This window comes from Tursiops truncatus, chromosome 4 (assembly GCF_011762595.2).
Source record: "Tursiops truncatus isolate mTurTru1 chromosome 4, mTurTru1.mat.Y, whole genome shotgun sequence".
Classification (NCBI taxonomy): Eukaryota; Metazoa; Chordata; class Mammalia; order Artiodactyla; family Delphinidae; genus Tursiops; species Tursiops truncatus.
Genome location: NC_047037.1, coordinates 10,116,091 through 10,138,482, shown reverse-complemented (window position 1 = coordinate 10,138,482; position 22,392 = coordinate 10,116,091). Strand labels below are relative to the sequence as shown.

At 48.2% G+C, this 22,392-nt stretch overlaps 1 protein-coding gene across 3 annotated transcripts in view; it reads right to left on the bottom strand.

Moving 5' to 3' along the window:
* RFTN1 (raftlin, lipid raft linker 1) overlaps window positions 1-22,392 on the bottom strand; it is a 204,621-nt gene that overhangs the window by 82,453 nt on the left and 99,776 nt on the right. For all 3 annotated transcript variants that reach the window (XM_019934416.3, XM_073803679.1, XM_033855280.2), the window contains exon 4: window positions 11,818-11,926. In XM_019934416.3, the coding sequence (XP_019789975.1) occupies window positions 11,818-11,926 (109 nt within the window). The remainder of the gene's footprint in view (window positions 1-11,817; window positions 11,927-22,392) is intronic.

The following is a 22,392-nucleotide window of genomic DNA, read 5'->3' as shown; positions in this document are numbered from 1 at the left end:
CTATGGTAGAAGAAGTCCAGGGCCAGGTTGGGGGAATGGGGAAAAGTAGAAAAGGGGAGTAAAAGTCCAAGAGACCAAGGTCAGATAAGCTGGAACTGACCCAGACAGCAGAGCAAACGCTATCGACGATTCCACAGCTGTCACCAGACCCAAGGACCTAGTTTTTGCTGACGATGTGTTAGGAGATTGCTATGTCTGTTATTAAAGGAGCAGAGGGATGACAGAGGTGCCAAGCACGTATCTTTCTGGGGTGACAAAAGAGAGGAGGGAGCTTTAATCGCCCTCCATTGGAGGTCTGGGTGAGGATTAGGAAACACAGTTACCCCAAGAGTCGGGACCGAAAGACTTGTTTTAGCGGAACCAAGAAAATACAGTCAAGTACTCCACTCATGTGGGCTTATGGCAATTCTGTGTGGTGGGGAGGCAATCAGTATTAGGGACCCACTGTAAAAAGGGAGAAGACGGCCCTGCCACCTGCTGACCACCTGTGATTGTCCATGGTTTGTAAGTGTTCCATGAGTTCCTCGTTGACTTGGTGCATTTTCCCCAGTATGCTCCACGATATAAACAGGTGTTTGGGGAGGAGAAGAGACAAGGGGAAAGTTCTTAAATGACCTTTGAGAAACGCTGAGCTAAGCTAAGTAAGCAGGCTTCTTACTGCAGACCTTGTCAGAGCCTTGACTCTTCTAAGGAGCATCATGACCGTCAAGAAGGCTTGCACCCTGCCTGTTTCCCAAACATTCTGGACTGCAGAACCTATTTTTATTTATTTATTTATGGCTATGTTGGGTCTTCATTGCTAAATGCAGCCTTTCTCTAGTTGTGGCGAGTGCCAGCTACTCTTTGTTTCAGTGCACGGGCTTCTCATTGCAGTGGCTTCTCTTGTTTCAGAGCATGGGCTCTAGGCGCACAGGCTTCAGTAGTTGTGGCACGTAGGCTCAGTAGTTGTGGCTCGCGGGCTCTAGAGCGCAGGCTCAGTAGTTGTGGCACACAGGCTTAGTTGCTCCGTGGCATGTGGGACCTTCCCAGACCAGGGATTGAACCCGTGTCCTCTGCATTGGCAGGCGGATTCTTAATCAAGTCCCCAGAACCTCTTTTTCCAAGGAACATTGCAGGAAGAGCACACATCAAGAAGTGCTGGCTTAGCAGGAAATCACTCAGATCTTCAGCCCTTTTGGCTTCACCCTCAGCCCAAAAGGAACACAACTGTCTGTTGTAAGCACAGTTCAGAGGCAACGGGAGCCAGAACCTGCTTTATCCCACCTTGTCTGTCGCAGACTCCCTCTGGGGCCTATTTCAGCAGCTATGGAAGCCAAGTACATCTCAGGTGCCCCCAGGCCACAGTGCTGTCCTGGAGAAGCAGACATCTGTCCCTCACCTACAGGAGCTCCCAGGCTGGCCTACAGCCCACCCAAACACCTGGCCTCAGGTGAAGTCACGTGAGCCCTGGCACCTCCAACCTCCCACCAACAAGTGGGGATGGAGGAGAGAGTAGCCTTCCCAAGGTGCCAAAAGCAACCCAGGAGGGTTGTCCTCCTGAGAGGACAGCCTGATGCCCAGGCCTAATTTCTCTCTAGAACATAGTGTTCTTGGGCACAGACCTGCCACCTCGCTCCGGTTTACTTTCTGTTTCCCCTCCAGTGTTTTGTCTTCTCCACCAGCCTCCAGAAGAGTTTCTGATTCCTTGGATTTGGGGCAATTTCTCTGCAGAGACCACAAAGGAAGGCAGGCTGACGGCCACAGGCTGCCCACAGACTCAGCAACAGGCCACTCTGTTCTGTGCGCATCTAAATGCCACTTTTAAAAATCCCAAGTTGATTTTTTGATAACAAGTTCTGTTATTTTATTTTATGTGACATGTGATCCAAATGCTAAAAATTACATAAAATCACAATGCTTTACATGGTCAAGTTCTAATCCTCAAGTCAGATATTAAAATTCAGTTGCTTAATAAAAAATTACATTAAGGAGAACAATGAAGATAATTCAGCAAGACCGTGGAAAGAAAGAAAGAACAGCTTAAATTTAAAAGTAAAACAAACAAACGAAACAACAGTCTCAGAACCATCCTGGGCATAACACAGGAACACACGTGAGTTCTACAGGGTATAGGGCAGTGGTTTTTTTGTTTGTTTGTTTGTTTGTTTTGCGGTACGTGGGCCTCTCACTGTTGTGGCCTCTCCTGTTGCGGAGCACAGGCTCCGGACGCACAGGCTCAGCGGCCATGGCTCACGGGCCCAGCTGCTCCGCGGCATGTGGGATCTTCCCGGACCGGGGCACGAACCCTCGTCCCCTGAATCGGCAGGCGGACTCTCAACCACTGCACCACCAGGGAAGCCCCGGGCAGTGGTTTTTAATTATAACCCAAAGGCTTTTTGGATCAGGCCTTGTAAAGTATGTACCGGGAGGGGAGGGGCCACAGCAATAGCTTCCATGGAGATCACCAATGACCTCATGGCCATCCCACCAATGGCTATTTCTTATTTTTAGTCTTAGAAGCACCAACAGCATTGACAAGCCCTCCCCTGCTGAAGCACCCTCAGCTTCCGTCACCCGCCCTCCCCGAGTTTCCCCTGGACCTCTCCAGCCACTCACTTTCTGCCTCTTTTCTCTGCCCAGCAGTGAATGCTGGAATTCCTCTGGGTTCCGATGGAGGCCCTCTTCCTTCACACCCTCCCTTCCTTCCTAAGTGATTTCATCAGGGCCATGGCATCGTTCACCATCTACCAGCTGGTATCTCCAGCCCAGACCACTGCCCTGAGCTCCTGGACCACAGAAACGATGGCCTGTCCCACAGACTTTCTTATCTCAGCAGAGGTCTCCATTCCTTCAGCGGCACAGGCCAAACCAGCCTGGTCCCTCCCTCCCTACCATGCCGTTATTCGATCCGTAAACAGCCCTGGTGATCCCCCTGGCTCCGCAGTCCTTAAATCCAACCACATCTCCACCATGATGCTGTTCTGACTGTAAGCTAAGCTACAACCTAACCATCTACAAAGAGACACTCCAACAGGATCCTAACCGCACCCACCCCTGCCCCCCATCCAGTCTCTACCCCGCAGCCGTTCTGATCTTTCCAAAATGTAAATCTGGTATCATTCTCTAGCTCCTCCTAAAAGCCGCCCCCCCCAACGGCTTTCCACTGCATTTGGGAGAAAAACCCAAATCCTGCTGCTGGCCTGTGGGCCCTGCACACATGAGTCCTGACTCTCCAGCCTCACCCTCCAATCTCTGCGGTCAAGTCAAAACGGCCTCTGTGGGCTTCCCTGGTGGCGCAGTGGTTGAGAGTTTGCCTGCTGATGCAGGGGACACGGGTTTGTGCCCCGGTCCGGGAAGATCCCACATGCCGCGGAGCGGCTGTGCCCGTGAGCCATGGCCACTGAGCCTGCGCGTCCGGAGCCTGTGCTCTGCAACAGGAGAGGCCACAGCAGTGAGAGGCCCCTGTGCCGCAAAAAAAAAAAAAAAAAAAAAAAAACAGCCTCCGTCCCGTTCCTCTGACGAAACATGCCCCCCCCACCTCCTGGCCTTTTTCCAAGTCCTTCCAGGTCCCACTACCTCCACTCTCTCTCACCTGTCTAACCCTCAGATCTCAGTGCAAACCCCACTTCTTAGTGCACCACCCTCTCCTCCCACTGCCTGCCTGGGTCAGGGCCCCTCACCATGTTCCACTCCGGAGCACATACCCTTTGTGATGAGACCTCCACCCTGTGACTACCTGCTCTCAGCTGGGCTGTAAGCCTCCTGTGACCAGGGACGGTACCTGGACTGGCTAAGCCCTCCCCAGACAACACCTCAAAGGTCTGGTCACAGAAACATGGGTGAACCTTGGCCACCAGTACTGGGTCTTAAGTTCACACACACGGCAAAAAACGAAGCATAAGAGTTTGTCTCGTTTTGGGCGGAGTGATCAAGACAAGCACACAACGCCCTCCCTCCCCTCAGGATCAAATTAACTTCAGCTAGCCTCTCAGGACAGAACAGGGAGCTCACAGGCCAGGGAAAAGAGCAGAAAAGGAACTTTATAAGCAAACAGGCCTCCAGGCAGCAGCTCCTGCATTGTTCCCTCCACTGTGAGCGTCTAAGCCTGTGAGGCCCTCCTGCCTCCTACCCCGGCCTCAAGGGAGAGGGTGTCCCATCCCACATGTGCAGATCACCCCACCCTGGACCTGCCTCTGCTTTTTTTTTTTTTTTTTTTTTTTTTTTCCCTGTACGCGGCCTCTCACCTTTGTGGTCTCTCCCGTTGCGGAGCACAGGCTCCGGACACGCAGGCTCAGCAGCCACGGCCCACGGGCCCAGCCACTCCGCGGCATGTGGGATCTTCCCGGACCGGGGCACGAACCCGTGTCCCCTGCATCGGCAGGCGGACTCTCAACTATTGCACCACCAGGGAAGCCCCTGCCTCTGCTTTTTATCACCTCTAACTTCCGTTAACTTTTCCTTCTCTATCAGTACCTTTCAGCTTTTAAAGATGCTCAATTCTCCTATTCAAAACAAACTAACAAGAATTCCTTCGACCTGTACCCTGTCTTAGCCTCTATCTATACTTACGTATTCTCAAACCCAGAATGTGAGGGGTCTCTGCCTGCCCCATCACTTAAAAATTGCTCTTGTGAGATTTATCAGTGGCCTCCAGTGGTCAAACCCAGTGGGCGACCTCCCACCCGCAGTGGGTTCCAACTTGACCTCTTTCCTGCTGTTACGGTATTCCCTGGTCTCTTCCCGCAGATTCTGGAACATCACGCTCTTCCCTTTCTCCCCGTGCTTCTTTTAAAAGCCATTTCTTTTTCTCCTTCTCTGGATCCTCCTCAGAGCTCTCTCCTCTCTCCCTCTGCAGGAATGAGTGAGCTCTCCCATCATGAGTTCATCCTGTCCACGTCTCCGCCATCTTAGCCAGGGGCTACTCAAAATGTGGTCCTCGGCCCACTGCTGGTCCACCAACTTTCTGTTACCAGTTTGTGACAAGATAGGTACACAAAACAAGAGAAAGCATTTATATACTTTTCTAGCTCTTCGACGTTGCCACCATGTTTCACTGTATTTTACAAAAGCATCCCTCCTTAATGAACTGGAAAAGAACAAAACAAACAAAATCTGGTCCTTCACCACAGAGAATCTGAGAATAAGAGAATCTGGTCTAGATCTTGCAGTTCTCTGATGGATCTATCTGCTTACATTGAGAAACCAAGACTTCCCAATAAGAAAGTAAAAAACGTTATCCACTTCTCTAGAACAAAGTCAGCCCACGAGCCAGCCAAGCAACAGAAGACCTTAGGATCCTGGGTCTGTATTTTCCACGAGGCAGCAATGGGCTGAGGCCCTTGAGATGGGCATGTGCCCCCCAGACAACCCCCTGAATCACTTCCGCACCATCTCACCTGCCCCTCAACTACGTCCCCATTCCCCGCCTCCTCCCAAGCTCCAGTGTAACCATACCTGCCTTCTGGAATGTTTCCCAGAGGGTCCCACTGGCCCCTCGGTCCCAAACATGCCCGTCACCAGCCTCATCACCTCTTGCCCCCAAACGGCCCCTCGGGCTGTGTGTTTCTCCCCATCCTTGCAAATGACCCCGCCTGACACTTCAGTCCCCTGAGTGTCACGTTAGGCTCCCCTCCCTCCTCTGTGACACAAAGTCTTAATGATTCTTCCTCTGCATTTCTCTTTTAATTTGTTCAGTCACTCGACAAATATGTATTAAGTTCCGGAGACATAGCAGGGAACAGGACACCCTATCCCCCGGCAGTGCCTCAGCCCCTTCTCCGTCCAGCCCCAGCCCTGAGCCACTTCCCTCCACAACGAGGCTACCCTCACTGCTAGAACCACACTCCACTTTCCCTTAACCTCTCCCCCAGCCCTACCAGGGCAGCCTTTTAAAAAATGTCACGATTCCCTTGGTTTGAGAGTAGATGAGGGTGCAGTGAGGAAAGGGAAGCCTTTTTAACATAATTTCCCTTTCACTCTCAGTCGGCATCTCGCACTAATTAAAATTAGACCCTGCACAGCACTTGGAGAAATGAAGCCCCGAATACTCAACAATTAGCCGGAATAAACGATGAGTCATTTAGATACCACAGGCAAAGTTTCAGAATCCTGAGGATTTGAGATATTCTGTTTCATTAAAAGGAGCCATTGAGATTTGAAATACCTGTCGGGTTCTCTTCTTTAGGACAAGATGGAAGCAGCATCGTTTGGTTTTCTGAAGGGCAATGCCTGTAGTTTAATCCAGGCCACTGAGTTTCCGAGCTTCCCCACACAGAACCTCGCAGGGGTCTGCCTCGATGTCTTCATTTCCAAGGCTCCGTGGTCCAGTGAAAACCAAAACCTAGTGCTAAGTAGGTCCTTCAGGTCCATCATAAAAGGAGTTAATCTGAGAAAGTGAGAGCCCAGAGCTGAGGGTCTGAAGGTGAGGGCCTGCAGTCTCGCCCAGACAATGGCAGGGGGGTGCGTGGCTTTCTCCCCTGGGCAGCCAGGCCTGGAGCCCCAGACTCCACTCAGGGGAGGCCTTGGACTTGCTCTGAAATCTGTCCCCACGTACCAGACACGGTTACACCCAACTGCCTCCCATGCCCAACCCGGCCTTCTGGCTTGGACGGCTCCCTCCCAGCTCCTGAGGGCTCCGCAGAAGTGGCGGCAGGGCCCAGTGGTCAGGAGTGCGGCCCCTGGACCAGACAGGCTGGGTTCCAACCCCAGTCCTCCCTGTCCCAGGTGTAACTTTGGGCAAACTGCATAGCTTCTCTGTGCCTCAGGTTCTTCACCTGTAAAATGGGGATAAGGCTTCAGAAGGCAGAGATGAGGGTTAAGAGTATAGTGCTTGAAACAGCCCTTCAGCACAGGGTCTGCCTGGCATCTAGAGGGATTCCCTCTGTGGAGTAAAATCCCATTTAAAATTCAAATTAACCTATATATGCATAAATAGGCGCCAGCAGCACGTAATACAGACAGAGACCAAATCATCTTTTTTTTTTTTTTTCCCTTGTATTCCTGCCCCAGGGGAATTCTTGCTCCTGGAGCTCCTGGAGCCTGAGACTCCAGGCCATTTCCTGCATCTTTAGAGGAAGGAACCTCACCCCCGATTCACCTGAGCTGGCTTGAGTAGGGCTCCCTTTCACGTAACCAAAAGAACGGTGCCCAGAACAGCCTTCCTCCTCCCACTGTCCATCCTAAACTCCAGCCAATCAGGACATGGCTCTTTCTCAGCCTTGAGCCTTTCCTCCATGCTCCCGTCCACACCAGAAACAGCACTGTCCACCAGGCCCCTCCACCTCCTCCAGCGCCCATCGCTCGCTGCTCAGAGCCCCCAACCTATAGCTCACGTCTCCACAGCCTTCCCAGGCCACAGACCCTCCCCAGACCCTCCTCCCCAGCTCCACGGGCACCCGCTGGGGCCATCCCGCCCCCCCGCACCCCATGGCAGGCCAGGCCAGGCCCCATCGCTCTGCAGTCGCAGCCCCTGGCAAAGCCCCCGTCCTCTCTGAGCTGTCTCCTCCGGTCTAGAAGCGAGACATCACTGCCAGCGTGGCCCCCGGAACAGAAATGCTGTGCGGCACCAACCAGAAAATGTGTGCCGTGACTCGGCAAACTTTAAAGTGCTTTCGAAACATCCAGACACTTTCCCAAGAAGCTCCAAAGAATGTAAAGTCATTCGAAGACGCACGTGTAGACTCTTCATTCTATATCACCCTGTCTTCTTTACAATCCTCTGGGAGCTCTGGAGAACAGAAATTCCAAAGGGTCCCACAAACACACCAGCCACGCGAAACAGGCTCTGGGAGTCACCTGGCAGGCTGAACCTTTGTCTCAAAGGAACAGAGGCAGCACCGAAGTGCTCCCAGCCTTGCAACTGTCTCTCGAGCGTTCGGTTCTAGGGTTTGGAAAATGTATTCTCTCCAAGTCTGCCCATAAAACTGTATCTTAAATGTTCTGTGGGCCCTAATAAATAATTTCCATAAAGGGTCAGTTGGATGGAGCACAGCAGGATACCAGGGGGAAAAACACAGTGCAGTAGCCCAGGTTTAATTTGATCAGCCAGAGTGCTCAGAACATCATTAGGCCACACGGAAAGGAAGAGAGTCATCTTTTTTATACAGCTCCCTTCACCCTCCGTGTGAAATCGTGATGGAGGGGGGCTGTGAATTATGACATAATTTTACATGACACAGATACAGATGATTTTATTTTTCCTCATTGTGGAAAATAATGAAATCTCCTTTCCCTCCCTCCAACCATGTCCTCTAACCAAAGGTTCTGCTAATTTAAAACATTTGGTGGCAAAACAACACTGAGGCATTGTTCTGAAGAAAAGAAAAATTCTAATCACTTTGAGTTTAATGCTACTGTGCAGAGAAGAATATGAGCTTATCCTGGATGTGACAAAATGAGTTAATTACCGTCTCACCGTAAGATGGATCTACTTGTCATAGGGACGGGAGCCATTATTTCACACAAAATAATGACCCAGATAAAAAAGGAATGGCTGTAGGCAGTAGCTGCAGTGACACAGCTTCATCTTGGTCTAAGTGAATGGCAATTAACAGGTGTCACCACTTGTTATACACACACACACACACACACACACACACACACACGCACACACACACATATATACATATATATATAGGGACCAAGCTATTCATTAAATATTTACTAAAAATACACAAAATAATTTTTCCTGTCTTTCTTCCCAGGGAACTCCTGTAGTCTTCGACTCGTGGGATGACAGGAAAATGTACACACGTGTGCAAGGCAGCCATCAGCTGCAACAGCTGTTGACCTTGCAGAGAGGCCCCCATTCCTCTCCTCTTTGCACCAGAGGTGGTATTTTCTCCAGAAATCATGTCCAACAACAGAAAAGGGGAGCAAAGGGAAGGGGGCCCGGTCCCAGCATTTTGTACCTCTTCTCCTGGTTGTCATGGCCACTGGCCTAGAACTAGAGCCACAGCCAGCAGTGACAGCCAGAAACACTAGATCCTCCCAGGTGGAGCCCCCGGCCACGGACCGACAGGGCAGGGCCACATGGCCAGGCCACCTCAACACCTGGGTTCTCCAGAGTGGGGAGCTTCCCTTCCGCTCTGCTGACCACAACCATGAACTATGTCTCTACTGAGAGAAAAAGAGGTGAGAGACTCCGAGATACACATCTGGAGACCAATTCTGGCTCAGAAATCTCAGTGCTACCTGAGTGTGCAAGTTGTCTAGTCTGCCTGAACCCAGTCATTTGTATTTGAAAACCAGGGGGGCAGAGGCACCCTGTGCCTGCTTGCACAGGCAGAGGCAGGATGGTACAGTGGGCTCTAAACTGTATCCTCTTCAAAATGTTAAAAACAGAATCGCATGGAGACTATCATACTAAGTGAAGTCAGCCAGACAGAGAAAGATAAATATCATATGTCACTTATATGTTGAATCTAACCAAAAGATACAGGTGAACTTATTTCCAAAACAGAAATAGACCCACAGACACAGAAAACAAACTTATGGATACCAAAGGCAAAGAGAGGTTGGGAGAGGGATAAATTAAGAGTTTGGGAATAACATAAATACACTACTATACATGAAACAGATAAACAACAAGGACCAACTGTATAGCACAGGGAACTATCTCAATATTTTGTAATAATGTATAAAGGAAAAGCATATGAAAAAGAATACATGTGTGTGTGCATATATATGTATGCGTGTATATATACATATACATATTTATAACTGAATTGCTGTGCTGTACACCTGAAACTAACACGACATTGTAAATCAACTATACCTCAATAAAAAAAGTAATTTTTTTAATGTTAAAAACAGAATTCTTATACATACATAGAATGAGCAGGTGTCAATGATCGATTTAACCAATTATTGAATAAATCATGAGATACTGCCTGTGTACACACACACACACACAATCAGTGGGGGGAAAAGAATGTTGGGATAAAAGTAAAAGTTAACACAAAAGTGGCTGATGTCCTTCAGGGCATATAAACCATAACTCTGAGGTTCTGTCCTCTGTGGGACAGACGCCCACCTGCACTGCAGGCACTGCAGACACACGGCATCTGAGTGTCCACTCAGCAGGCTGTTTACGACCTGATATGGCCACAAGGCAATGGGTCAGTCCCGCAGTGATCTGGTTTGGTTAAGACAAAAGCGCCAAATCACATGTTTTTAAAAGAGCCTGTTTGATAGTATGGCCAGAGCCATGCCCTCATCTTACCAACCCGCCCCTCAAATATTCCAAGCATCTGAGTCTAATTACAAAACCATTTCTACAATTATTTTCCCCCAGTGCTCAGATCACGGGGTAAATCCCACCTCTAGAATGCCCCTACCAAGTTTATGAGAACATTTTATTTGCAGCAATCCAAAGAAGATGGCCCTATTTATACAGACATCCCTCTGAGTTATGAAAGCACCCATGTTCTCAGGCTTAGGCATGTGTGAACTGAAACTGCTTTTCCTCCCACTTCTTAAAAATGATCTGAATTCTACCATAGCAGAAAGAGTCTCCATGCCCACGTAAAATTACCCAAATGTCTGACCTAACAGGTCACCCGACTCCTGGGCTACGGGTCTCGGCTCCCATCATACCCGAGTGGTTATTCCCAGGGCCTTGTAGAGCCTGAACGCTCCACAAATGTTGAAGAGAGGGAGGCAGAGAGTGAACCAAAAAAAAAAAAAAAAATAGAATCACTGGTTGTTTAAAGGGACCATTCAATTCCACTTTTCTGCAGAACTTCTCTCCACGGCCTCCTGTTGCTTTCACAGCCGAGTCCTGGCCCTTCCTTCCACCCCTCATGGCCCCTTTCTTGCCAAAGGTCCTCTGACCTTCTTTTCATTCCCCTCAGGCCCTCACACATGCTGCTCCCTCTGTTCGGAGGGACCCCAACCCGCCCACTGCAGCCCCATCAGGCCTAATCCTCCTGTCTCAGCCCGAGGCGCCTCCCCGATTCCCACACCACACCCTGTCTGTCTGCTGCTTCCCTCCCAGTCATGCTCATGACTCGGGTTCAGAAGAGCCTTCACTGTGAGGACACGAGGGCAGGGACCACGGCTATTTTGTTCTCTGCGTGCCAGCACCTAGTACTATTTCTGGCCTGACAACAGCCAATAATATTTATTAAAGAATTCCCTGATTGACTGGATTTCAGACAAACCACAATCACCTCTACATGATGGGGCGGGGGGAACTGCCAATTATTTTGGGAGACTGGGAAGGGGAGGACAAGGCAAGCATTAAGCGATGAACTTAGCCCCAGTTTGGGCAAGGACATTCCTCCGGCAGTAAACGTCAGCATATTGAAACTCAGCTCACCCTGCAATTAGGCAGGAAACCTCATATGGCTCAAAGAGAAGTTCAAAACCAGACATATTTCAGGGCAGAAAATGAACCCCCTGCAACGAGGCAATTTTCCCTGCTATGATCGCATGCCAGTGGTCACCGGACTGTGGCACGCTCCCGCTCTAGGAAAGAAAGGGGGCTCGTGACAATGAAGACCCGCAGGGGGAGTGGAAGGTGGGATCTGAGGGGCTCACACCACCCTGAGGATTTGAAAGGGGTGCTGGCAGTGGGCCGGCAGGCCTGTCAGCTGTTAACACCACTCCAGCCCTAAAAACACAGGGTCTGCCATCCTGGGAGGAGGGGAAGCCACCTTGTTCCAGAGCCAAGGCCAGCCTGAATGGGAATGGACTGCCCCCCACGAGGCCACCCAAAGTCCCAGGTCAGAACAGGCCTGGGGAGTGCAGCCCACCTGCCCCCAGCCAGCCCCCAGCCATTCACTCAGGCAAGCGCTCAGCGAGCCCGTTCAATTGCATCCTGACTGCAGCACTCACCTTCTTAATGAACTCTGGGATGATTTTTTGGTCTGTCAGGTGGTCTGGGGAAGAATAGCAATCTAATTCCAAGATGTAGCCTTCATTGTGAAGATCAGTGTTCTGAGATCTGAAAAGAGAAACACACACACACACAAGTTAAGATTTTGCACTATACACATATTAAAAAAAAAAAGAATCACTGGGTGTTGAACGAAATCCTAATTCCTTTCCTGAAAGTAACTGTCAAAAAGGCAGTTCTGAAAAAATAATTTATGGTTAACAACTCAAATAATATAAAGGGACCTATTAATACTTCATGGAAAGACCTCCAGGACATATCATCAAGGAAAACACATCATCATAGAATGATGGGCTTAGTACAATAAGGTTTATACCTTAAACAACACACACACACACACACACACACACACACACACACACACACACACACACTCCAGTAATGTATATTTCCCACTGGCAAACCAATAATAGCAGTGGCCTCTGGGGGGATGGTGAGGGCCAGTGTGGGAATCCGGCGGGGATGGTGATGGTGATCAAAAGTGACTTTGGCTGTATCTCTAATTTTTTCACTTTTTTGGAAGAGAATATATTCATGTATCACTTAGAAAATTAAAAATTAATTTTTAAAAGACTTTTTTTTTTTTTTTTTTTTTTTTGGCGGTACGCGGGCCTCTCACTGTTGCGGCCTCTCCCGTTGCGGAGCACAGGCCCCAGACGCGCAGGCTCAGCGGCCATGGCTCACGGGCCCAGCTGCTCCGCGGCATGTGGGATCTTCCCGGACCCATGAACCCGTGTCCCCTGCATCGGCAGGCGGACTCTCAACCTCTGCGCCACCAGGGAAGCCCTTAAAAGACTTTTAAAGGGTTCAACCCCTACAGAGGGCAATCCGGCAAAATCTATCAAAACTAAAGATGCATGAAGAAAAGAATATAAGGCAACTGAAGTAGAAATCCTGGGACGAGAGCGGACGTGAAGGGCTGTCTGAAGCAAACACCGAACACCTTGCGGTCGAGACGGAGGCGTCCAGCGTGCCCTGCCCCCTATCACTGCCCCCCCGACCAGGGGGTGGGGCTGCTTCCCCATCCCCCTCATATAGATGTGCACGTGACTCAATGCTGGGTGCACTTGGGACAACCAGCAGCAAGTGGTCACCAGAAGGAAATCTCACCACTCCGTGTCACTCCTTAAAGGGACCCCCTGGGTGACACTATGGCGCTGAGGGACTCCTGGGAGCCACATGGTTGTCAGAAATTGAAGGTGACTGGCTGGCCCTGCCGGACGTCAGACAACAGGAAGTGGACATCACTCAAGGGCCGGCAGACCGTGCCCTTTCCTCGTGGGAAGGGGGACTTGGAGACCAGGGTCGGGCTCTCCAGGGCTCACACCACGTGTACAGCAACTCTCCACTGCCGAGGGCAGAGCAGGGCCCTCCCAACCAACTTAGGAGGGTCCCTACCGAGGAGGGGCCCCTGCAGCCCCTGTGAGAGCAGGTGTAGCCAGGACGGGTGCCTTCATACTGAATTCCTGAGACACGTATATCCCACCAAATAAATAGTTTCTGAATGCCTATTTGCTATAATATTTTAAAGATGAATTCCTAGGAGTCATATATCATTCAAAGCAATTTATGCTGCCATTAACCATCTGAGTATGATTCACATGAAATTCAAAAGTGGAAAAATTAAAGAGGATTTGGCTTTCCCCAGGTGTGCAACTGTGATTGGGTGAGCAAATGTCAATAATTTAGTTTATTTTTCTCTCTAACATATCCTTTCAGGGGTAGGGACTGAGGTGCATACTTTTGAAATGTAAAAGAATCAACTGATTCCAAACTGGCCAAACTGGAATAAACTAATTCCAAAAGAATCAACCAATTCTGAACCTCAGCCTTCTCGCCTAAAAACTTCCTCAGAGATTAGACTCATGTTCTCCCTTTTCCCCCCATGTTCTTACTCTCTCCCCACCCTAAACAAAAGACATGCTAAGAGGAACTAAAGCAGAAGATTCCAGACTTTTGAAAGACAAGACTTAGTCGAGATACTGTCATATGCATCGTGTGGCATCTCAAACAACAAAGACAGGAATAGGAAGAGGAAAATAGGATGTGAAATCCCCACTGCTGTCACACAGGGACTAACACCAGACTGTACAAGGTTATTTATAAATACCCACTGACATTTTATTTTATTTTTTTTTGTTTTTTTATAAATGTATTTATTTATATTTGGCTGTGTTGGGTCTTCGTTGCTGCACACAGGCTTTCTGTATTTGTAGTGAGCGGGGGCTACTCTTTGTTGTGGTGCGTGGGCTCTAGGCATGCGGGCTTCAGTAGTTGTGGCTCGCGGGCTCAGTAGTTGTGGCTTGCTGGCTCTAGAGCGCAGGCTCAGTAGTTGTGGTGCATGGGCTTAGTTGCTCCGGGGCACAACATTATAAATCAACTGTACTTCAATTAAAAAAAGAATCCTTCAATAAGAAACCACAACAATAAAATAAAATAAGTCAACACTGTATCCACTCTGTAAAACACCCATAAAATGAATGGAGGGAAGACGGGTCTGTCTTTAAACAACTCACAGGCCAAACTCGCTAGACGCACAAGGGATAATTATTAGTACAGGATCTAATAACTCTCAGCTTTGCTTCTAGAACAAGAAGTACTCTGAGGAGGAAAGCAAGCTCTGGTTCATTTCATCAGATAATTAACTCAGTTACATCTGAACTGAGAGAAGCACAAACGGTGGACAAAAATAGGCATTATTACAAATTTTCTAGATGAAACATGAACACTCACATCTTGGCCTATGGTCACTTGAAAGCAAAGCCATGCATATTGGAGGAATAGGTGAGTAACTAAAGGTCTCCCCTGCCTTACAGGAATTACCTCCACAGTTTAAAATGAAAGGGTTGGAACACTGAAGAGCGGCTGCAGGGGGGGTGTGTGTGGCAAGGACCCCTGACTACTCCGAGGACAGATGCCCAAGCCCTCAAGTCAGCACTCTGTGAGGGGGGAGGCCAGAGCTGGGTGGGTGGCACAGTCACACAGAAAGCCCCTCCCTGCCAGCAGCCCTGTGAAAAACGGTATCAGATCCACAAAAGCTTGAAGCTTGCCTACAGGGCTGCCAGGGGGAGCATCCGGGCTTCTCAGCACTGGGGGAGGTTGGGTGGAGGGAGGGCAGTGACTGTGGTTGCTCTAAGGTGACCCCCAGTGACCTTCCTTTTCTGGTGTTCATGCCTTTGTAGAGTCTCTCCCCGAGTGGGGGCAGGGCCTGCGACGTGCTTCTAATCAAAAGAACCAGGCAAAGGGACAGGAGATCACTCTCGTGATGACGTGACACCATAAGACTCCACCTTAGCAGATGAGAGCTAGACCCTGCCCTTGTTGGCTGCCAGGCTGCCAGGGCACCGTGTGGGCAGTCCCTGGATGACAGCCATCAAGAAACAGAGATCTCAGCCCTAGGAGATGAATTCTGCCCACCACCAAATGGAGCTTGGGAGCAGACCTTTCCCCAGTCAAGCCCCTGATGAGACTGCAGCCCCAGCCAATACTTCCACCGCAGCCTGATGAGACCTGAAGCAGAGAGCCCAGAAAAGCTACAAAAACTGAGATCATAAATGTATGTTGTTGGAACCAGTAAACTTGTGGTCATTTATTACAGAGAGTAGAAAACCCATGCAGTGGCCGAGCAGGAAGACATGGCAGCTTCATGCTCAGACCAGGCCTCCTACTGGTGGCTGGGTCTAGGCTCAGGCCCCAAGATCCAGCCAGACACCTGAGAAGAGCCTCTGACAGATGATGAGTGTTTCACGTCCCAGAGGGCAAGGACCACCCTGGCATCAAGAAGCAGTCATGCCATAGAAGTGAGTCCAGGAACCATGGCCTGGCCCCCGAGGGACCACAGCACAGGGGAGTAGATGTCCTGCAGTCAGTCAAGTTCCTAAGAATCCTTAAGATGCGTCACCAGCTGAGCAGGGACCTGCACCCTCCTGTGGGATAGGGGAAATACCACTTATGTTTCCCAAAAGGACATGTCCTTGTGTTGTCCTGGAAAGGGATACTGGAAACCACCAAACATCCATTGGACTGAAGCCCACTGGCTTCCACTTCCAGAAGGGACAGAAAGATCTGGGTCTAAACAATTAAAAAAAAGAGGGACACAGAATGCACTTCTGGAGATGTAGGATTAACTACCTGCCAAAGCCTCCCTTATCTAAAAATTAACGTAAATACACTGAGATTAAATACAGACACTCTGAGAAGAGCATTGCTAACAATGAAATATGCTTCCCTGTCTCCCTGCATACCTCCCCTCCATAATTTCCTCTAGATTTATTAGTTAGAGGCTGCAGGTCCTAAACCTAACTAGAGGTGGATCATTTCCCAGCTGTGTGCCTTTGGACAATTTATTTAAACATTCTATGCCTCAGTTTCTTTCACGGTCAAATGGGAATATTATGAGTAGCTATCCCTTGGCATCCTTGTAAGGATTAAATAAGACAAAAGCATGTAAAGCCCTTAGCATAGGGCATGGCAAGAAGTCCGGGCTCAACGAGTATTAGCAGCTGCTGATCTACTTCTATCATCTGTATGTGCATTCCTAGCCCTTTTCATAGTTCCTAATTACTCATGCATTCAACGAATATTGATCACACTACTACCTTGTGCCAGACACTCTTCTTTAGCATCAAAAGAGACAAAATCTCTGCTCTCACGGAGCTCACAACCTGGTGGAGGGAGACAGGCAATAAACAAGAAATACTCAGCACAGAGAGTATGTTCAACGGTGGTAAGCGTTAAAGGAAAAAGAAACAGCAAGGTGTAGAGAATCACGAGCGGTGGGAAGCTGCAGTTTTTATGAGGGTGGTCAGGGCAGCCTCACTGAGAAGGCGACACTTGTAATAAAGATCTACGGGAGGTGACCGTGCTCACAGCCAGGAAAGAAGCTTCCAGGCAGAGGAACGGCCAGGGCAAAGGTCCTAAGGTAAGACGGTACAAAACAGCCCCGTGGCTGGAGCTCAGTGAACCAGGGGCAGGAGATGAGGTCGGAGAGCCAAAGGGGAGCCAGACAGTGTAGAACTTACAGGCCACGGTGAAGACAGTGGCTCTTACTCAGAACGATAGGGGAAGCCCTTGTTGAACAGAGAAGTGACACCATCTGATTTATTTTATTTTTATAGAAGTATAGTTGATTTACAATATTGTGTTAGTTTCAGGTGTATAGCACAGTGATTCAGTTATAATTATATATATATATATAAATAACTTTTTCAGATTCTTTTCCCTTATAGGTTACTACAAAATATTGTGTAGAGTTCCCTGTGCTCCACAGTAGGTCCTTGTTGGTTATCCGTTTTATATATAGAAGTGGGTACATGTTTATTTTAAAAGGAGCCTTCTGGCTGTAGGGGGAAGCTAAGAGACTAACCCAGTGGTCCAGGCGGGAGGTGATGGTGACCCCAAGGGGCCTGGTAGCAGTGTAGCAGCGCTGGGAAGTGGTGAATTCTGGATACTTTCAAGGTAGAACCTTCAAGACTTCCTTATGAACAGAACAGGTTGTGAGGTGTGAAAGGAAGAAAGCAGATGAGGATGGCTCCAAGGATTTTTGCTCCAGCCACCGAGAGAGTGGATGATGTTGCCACGACTATGATGGGGAAGGCTGGGGCGGGAGTGGTCACAGGCTTGGGGAGAAGATCAGTAATTCGGCTTCCCAGGTACTGAGTTTGACATTATCCAGCAGACGGCCAAGGAGAGATATCTGGTAGAGAGCTGAATGTATATTCGAGTTGGACTTCAGGAGAGAGGGCTGGAGATGTGAATCTGGGAGTCATCAGCTGCCACATGGTATTCAAAGCATGAGACTGAATGAGATCTCAATCAATATATAGAGAGAAGAGTCAAGGACTGAGCTTGGGGACCCTCCACCATGAAGATGGTGGGGAGAAAAGAGGAGAAAGCAGCCAAGGAGACAAAGGAAGAGCAACCATGGGGGAAGAGAGAAAACCAAGGGAACGTGCAGTCCTGGATCAAATCAAGGAAGCATGTCTAGGGGAGGGTAGGAGCCACCCCGTCCATTGCTTCAATTAACATATTTACAATCTTCTCCTCAATTTACTTATCCTCTTGAAATCCCAAGAGAGAAACTGGATTTAATCCACCCTACAGAAAAAGGTGCGAAGAAATCAGTTCACATTTAATATTATATATGACTATCCTGTTACGTGGGCTGACTGTCAAAGCAATCTGCCGATTTGGGTTCCGAGTAGCTTGGCTCCTTGAAAAAAAACCATCTCTGTGCTGCTGGGTCATTTCTCAGAAATGGTCTGGAGGGAGCATTAACTAAAAAGATCTCTGATGTGTATGTTTTTTTGGGGTTTTTTTGGTTTTTTTTGCGGTACGCGGGCCTCTCACTGCTGTGGCCTCTCCCGTTGCGGAGCACAGGCTCCGGACGCGCAGGCTCAGCGGCCACGGCTCACGGGTCCAGCCGCCCCGCGGCATGTGGTATCCTCCCGGACCGGGGCACGAACCCACGTCCCCTGCATCGGCAGGCGGACTCCCAACCACTGTGCCACCAGGGAAGCCCTGTTTGTTTGTTTTGATTCTGTAATATTTATTCTCAGAGTAAGTGTTTCTAGTCCTAAGCTACACCAACACCCCTGCCTGACTATACTGTTTATGTAAGAGACCCCTCAAATCACATGAAGGCAATGACTGAAATAGTTGGGTTTGGGGGACAAAAGAATAATCTCCCTTGATGTGCCCTAACTTTAGGCACTGGACCAAGCCAACAAGCAAACCCTGGGCTCTGTGCATCAGACCGGGTGTCCCGTCAGGCAGGCATTCTCCACCCTGGCTGCATTCAACCTTGGAATCACTCAGTGAGCTCCCACAAATTTTGATTTAATTGGTCTGTGGTACGGCCTGGGCCAAGGGGCTCTAGAAACTCCCCAGTGATTCTAATGGGCAACCAGAGTGGAGAACGACAGTCTAGGTGGGCTGTGTTGCAGCGGCTGCTCTCCTGGAGATTTTCCTTGGCCGTAACTGAGCACGTCCAAGGAAAAGAGGAAACACGGAAAGAAGGACTTGCAGAGACCAACAATGTAGACTCCTAGCCCCTCAGAAGAAGACAAACCTCCCAGAAAAAGGACCAGACCTTAAGGAAATATAAGAATGGACAACTCTATCTGTGCCTCTTTCAGTTAGAAAAACTCAAAAATACTTCCCGCTTCTTGGTTTCCTCACTCTTCTTCTGTTTTACTGTGCTAAGATATACGTAACATACCACTGACCATTTTAGCCATTTCTAAGCATACATTCAGTGTCATTAAGTACATTCACAATGTCGTGCAAGCGTCACCACCCACCATCTCCGGAACTTCTTCATCATCCCAAACAGTCCTTGCTCCTGTGACAGCATAGAAATGGGACTTGGGCCAAAACTGAACATGAACATGCAGGAAAATTTAGATAAAGCTTCTCAAACAAACACACGAGAGCCGATTCAGACGCTGAGCATTTGTGCACAAACCTTTCCTAACCGTAGGGCAGGGCAGCAAAGAGCTCACATGCCGAAGTACCTCAGAGGTCAACACGATTGGCCCCAGACATCAGAGCTGTTTAAGACCATAATAAAACACCACCTATTCCGTGTCACGTCGCCCTCATTACTCAGACACAAACATCAGCTGTCATAAAAACTGGGCACAAACTCCTCATGTCACCACTGCCACAGCTGCCAAGGGTTGCGTGGTCATTCTCCAGGCAGCTGGAGAGTCAGAAGGTCAAACCAAGGGAAGCAAACTCAAAGGTCCACAAATGCTGAGAGAAAGAGGGTATTTTTTGACCAAAAGACATAACCCGATCACTTTGTTCTCATATAAAAGATACAGAAATGGTCTTCATGTCCACCAAGAAATATGCTCTCTCCTATTTTTCTCCAAACACAGAGTCCTGTCTGACTCCCTTCCACATTCCCATGTCTGAGAGCGACGTGGCTACGGAGAAACTTGACCCACCAGGGGAAAAGTCCCAGTGCACAGGTGATGTCAAGTGGAATGGCCGAGTCACCCCCGTACTGGGGAGCCGATGGGAGCAGTGGAAACCATGGTGAGCTGGGCAGTTTCTATCCCAACCATTACTAGAAACTCCAGGCCGGGGTTGCCAAATCTTCTAACTTTTTTAAAGGAGTCATTACACCATGTTTTTTGGTGGCTGCAAATGTCAAATTTTGGCTCCAAACAATGTTTATTGCTATTATGTAATCCAACATCTTTGGGACTGAATCTGACCTCTGGGCCATCAGTCCCTGGCCTCTGGGTTCCGTACACAAGGCTCCAATGTGAGTCACAGAGGCTGGATGCCAGGCAAGAGATAAGAGCGAACAGATTATCCAACTGTATCATCATCAGAATAACTAACCCTAAACCCAAGTCCAATATTTCACCCATTGTAATGACCTGGCAGATTCTTCCCCTCCTCACTCCCCATGACCGTGGTCAGGACATCGACACTGACCCTGCCTGATCTCACAGTGGCTGGGACAGAACCCTTTTGTAAGCCATTAAAAAAACATGTTTGCAAGCAAACACTGTAATGCTTTATGAGTTACAGTCATGAAGGGTTAATCCTCAAATTATTCAGATGAAATGTCAAGCAGTAAGCTGAATACCTATTTTGGTCTCATGGACAGAGCTGAAATCAGGCCACTAAAAAGCAGATGCCTGTTTAGAGTCTACTATAAACTATCCTTTTAAACAATAAACATGTTAATAAAAACTATCATACACACTTCTTTTAAATAATAAACATGTAACAGATCTCACTCCAACTCATTAATCCCTTAGATAGCTTCAAAGATCATGAGTTGAAGCAACATCTTCTTTTTCCCAGGACACAAAGCACAGTCTGAACTTGAGTTATGAAAAGAAACGAGAGAGAATGTGCAGTTCATCAGTAGGGCTATTTTTGCTTCATTGAGGAACAATCAGAAAGAAATGGTGACAAACACAAACTTAGATTACTAGGCATTTCTCCAACGAGAGAAAAAAAAAAAATCACTAAATGTCAGTTGACAGAAGCAAATCCTGTATCTCTGGGAAACAGGACGGAATTTTCAGATTTTTCCCTCAAGGCAACGCCAGGTTCAAGTAGAATGATCAGAATGGTGTGTTGTTGTTGTTGTTGTTTTAAAGGAGTAGTAGGGAGGAAAATGAACTACACATCTGAGAAAGATCTGTCCACGAAAGGAGAAGAAGGCTTTTTCTAGTTTCATGAGCTTATCACTTGCTTGACCACTGACCACAGGAAGGGCTGGAGTTACATCCTCTCGAGAAACTTACAGTCTCATATTTTCCTTAGTGAAATGTCAAAGAAAAATACTGCATGTTACTGCTTAAATGTGGACTCTAAAAAATAAAACAAATTGGTGAATATAACAAAAAAGAAACAGACTCCCAGATATGGAGAACCAACTAGTGGTTACCAGTGGGGAGAGGGAAAGGGGGAGGGGCAACATAGGCAGAGGGGCTTCAGAGGTACAAACTATTGGGTACAAAATAAGCTACAAGGAGTTATGGTACAACACAGGGAATATGGCCAATATTTTATAATAACTATAAATGGAGAATAACCTTTAATTAAAAAGTGTGAATCACTACACTGTACACCCAAAACATATAATTTTGTAAATCAACTACACTTCAATAATAAAAAAAAAAAAAAGAAACTTAGAGTCTATGGGCATGTAACTACCCAACACTGCTATTTATTCTAACCATAGAGAAGAGCTACGAAAGTTCAGCTGCTTCCACAGTCAGGGATCAGGGAGTTTTAAAAAGCAAAGAGCATGTAAGCAGAGTCTTTGAAGCTGTGTGGAAATTAGTCATGGGACAATGGATAAAATGACATTCCAGGCACTGAGAACAGAAATTAGGAAGGATCTAGATGGAAAAAAAGCATGAGTTACATGGTGGAAATAATGAATAGGTCAGTTTGGTAAAAGATAGGTGAAGGCGAGGTTTGTTTATGCTAATTCAGCTGGATCAGTAAACACGAGCCTGGCGAATGTATGGGTGAATTTGTTGTTGGACTAGATCTGTGATGTGGGCCCTGCAGTGCTGCCTGGAGCAGAAAGTGAGAAATGGGGTTGGAAAGAAAGGACAGGGGTGTGTCGCTACAGGACGGGACTGGCCTTCTTTCTGAGGTAAAGGGGAGTCATGAATGGTCTTAGATAAAAGAAGATACGGAAGTACAGATTTTAGGAAGATTAAGCAAGCAGCATTGCGTATGATGGAGGAAGAGTTGGAAGAACATTTTAGGAGAGCAGAAATGAGAGCTAAGATTTCTGTAGAGGAAGTGGATGGATGGGAGAGAGAGTTGAGGTGTGTATTGTCCCTGCAGGTGCTGGTGGTTGGGTTGGGGGAGGGGCATAAACTGCTGCTCCCCAAAGATGCTCTCAGATCAACGGGGAAAAGGTTCCAATAATCTCTGTGACCTCCTCTTTGCAAAGTGAACCAAATCTACAAAACCAAAATGAGGCTGCTGGAGTCAAAAGTTTCCCCTAACAATGAAGCTTGAGA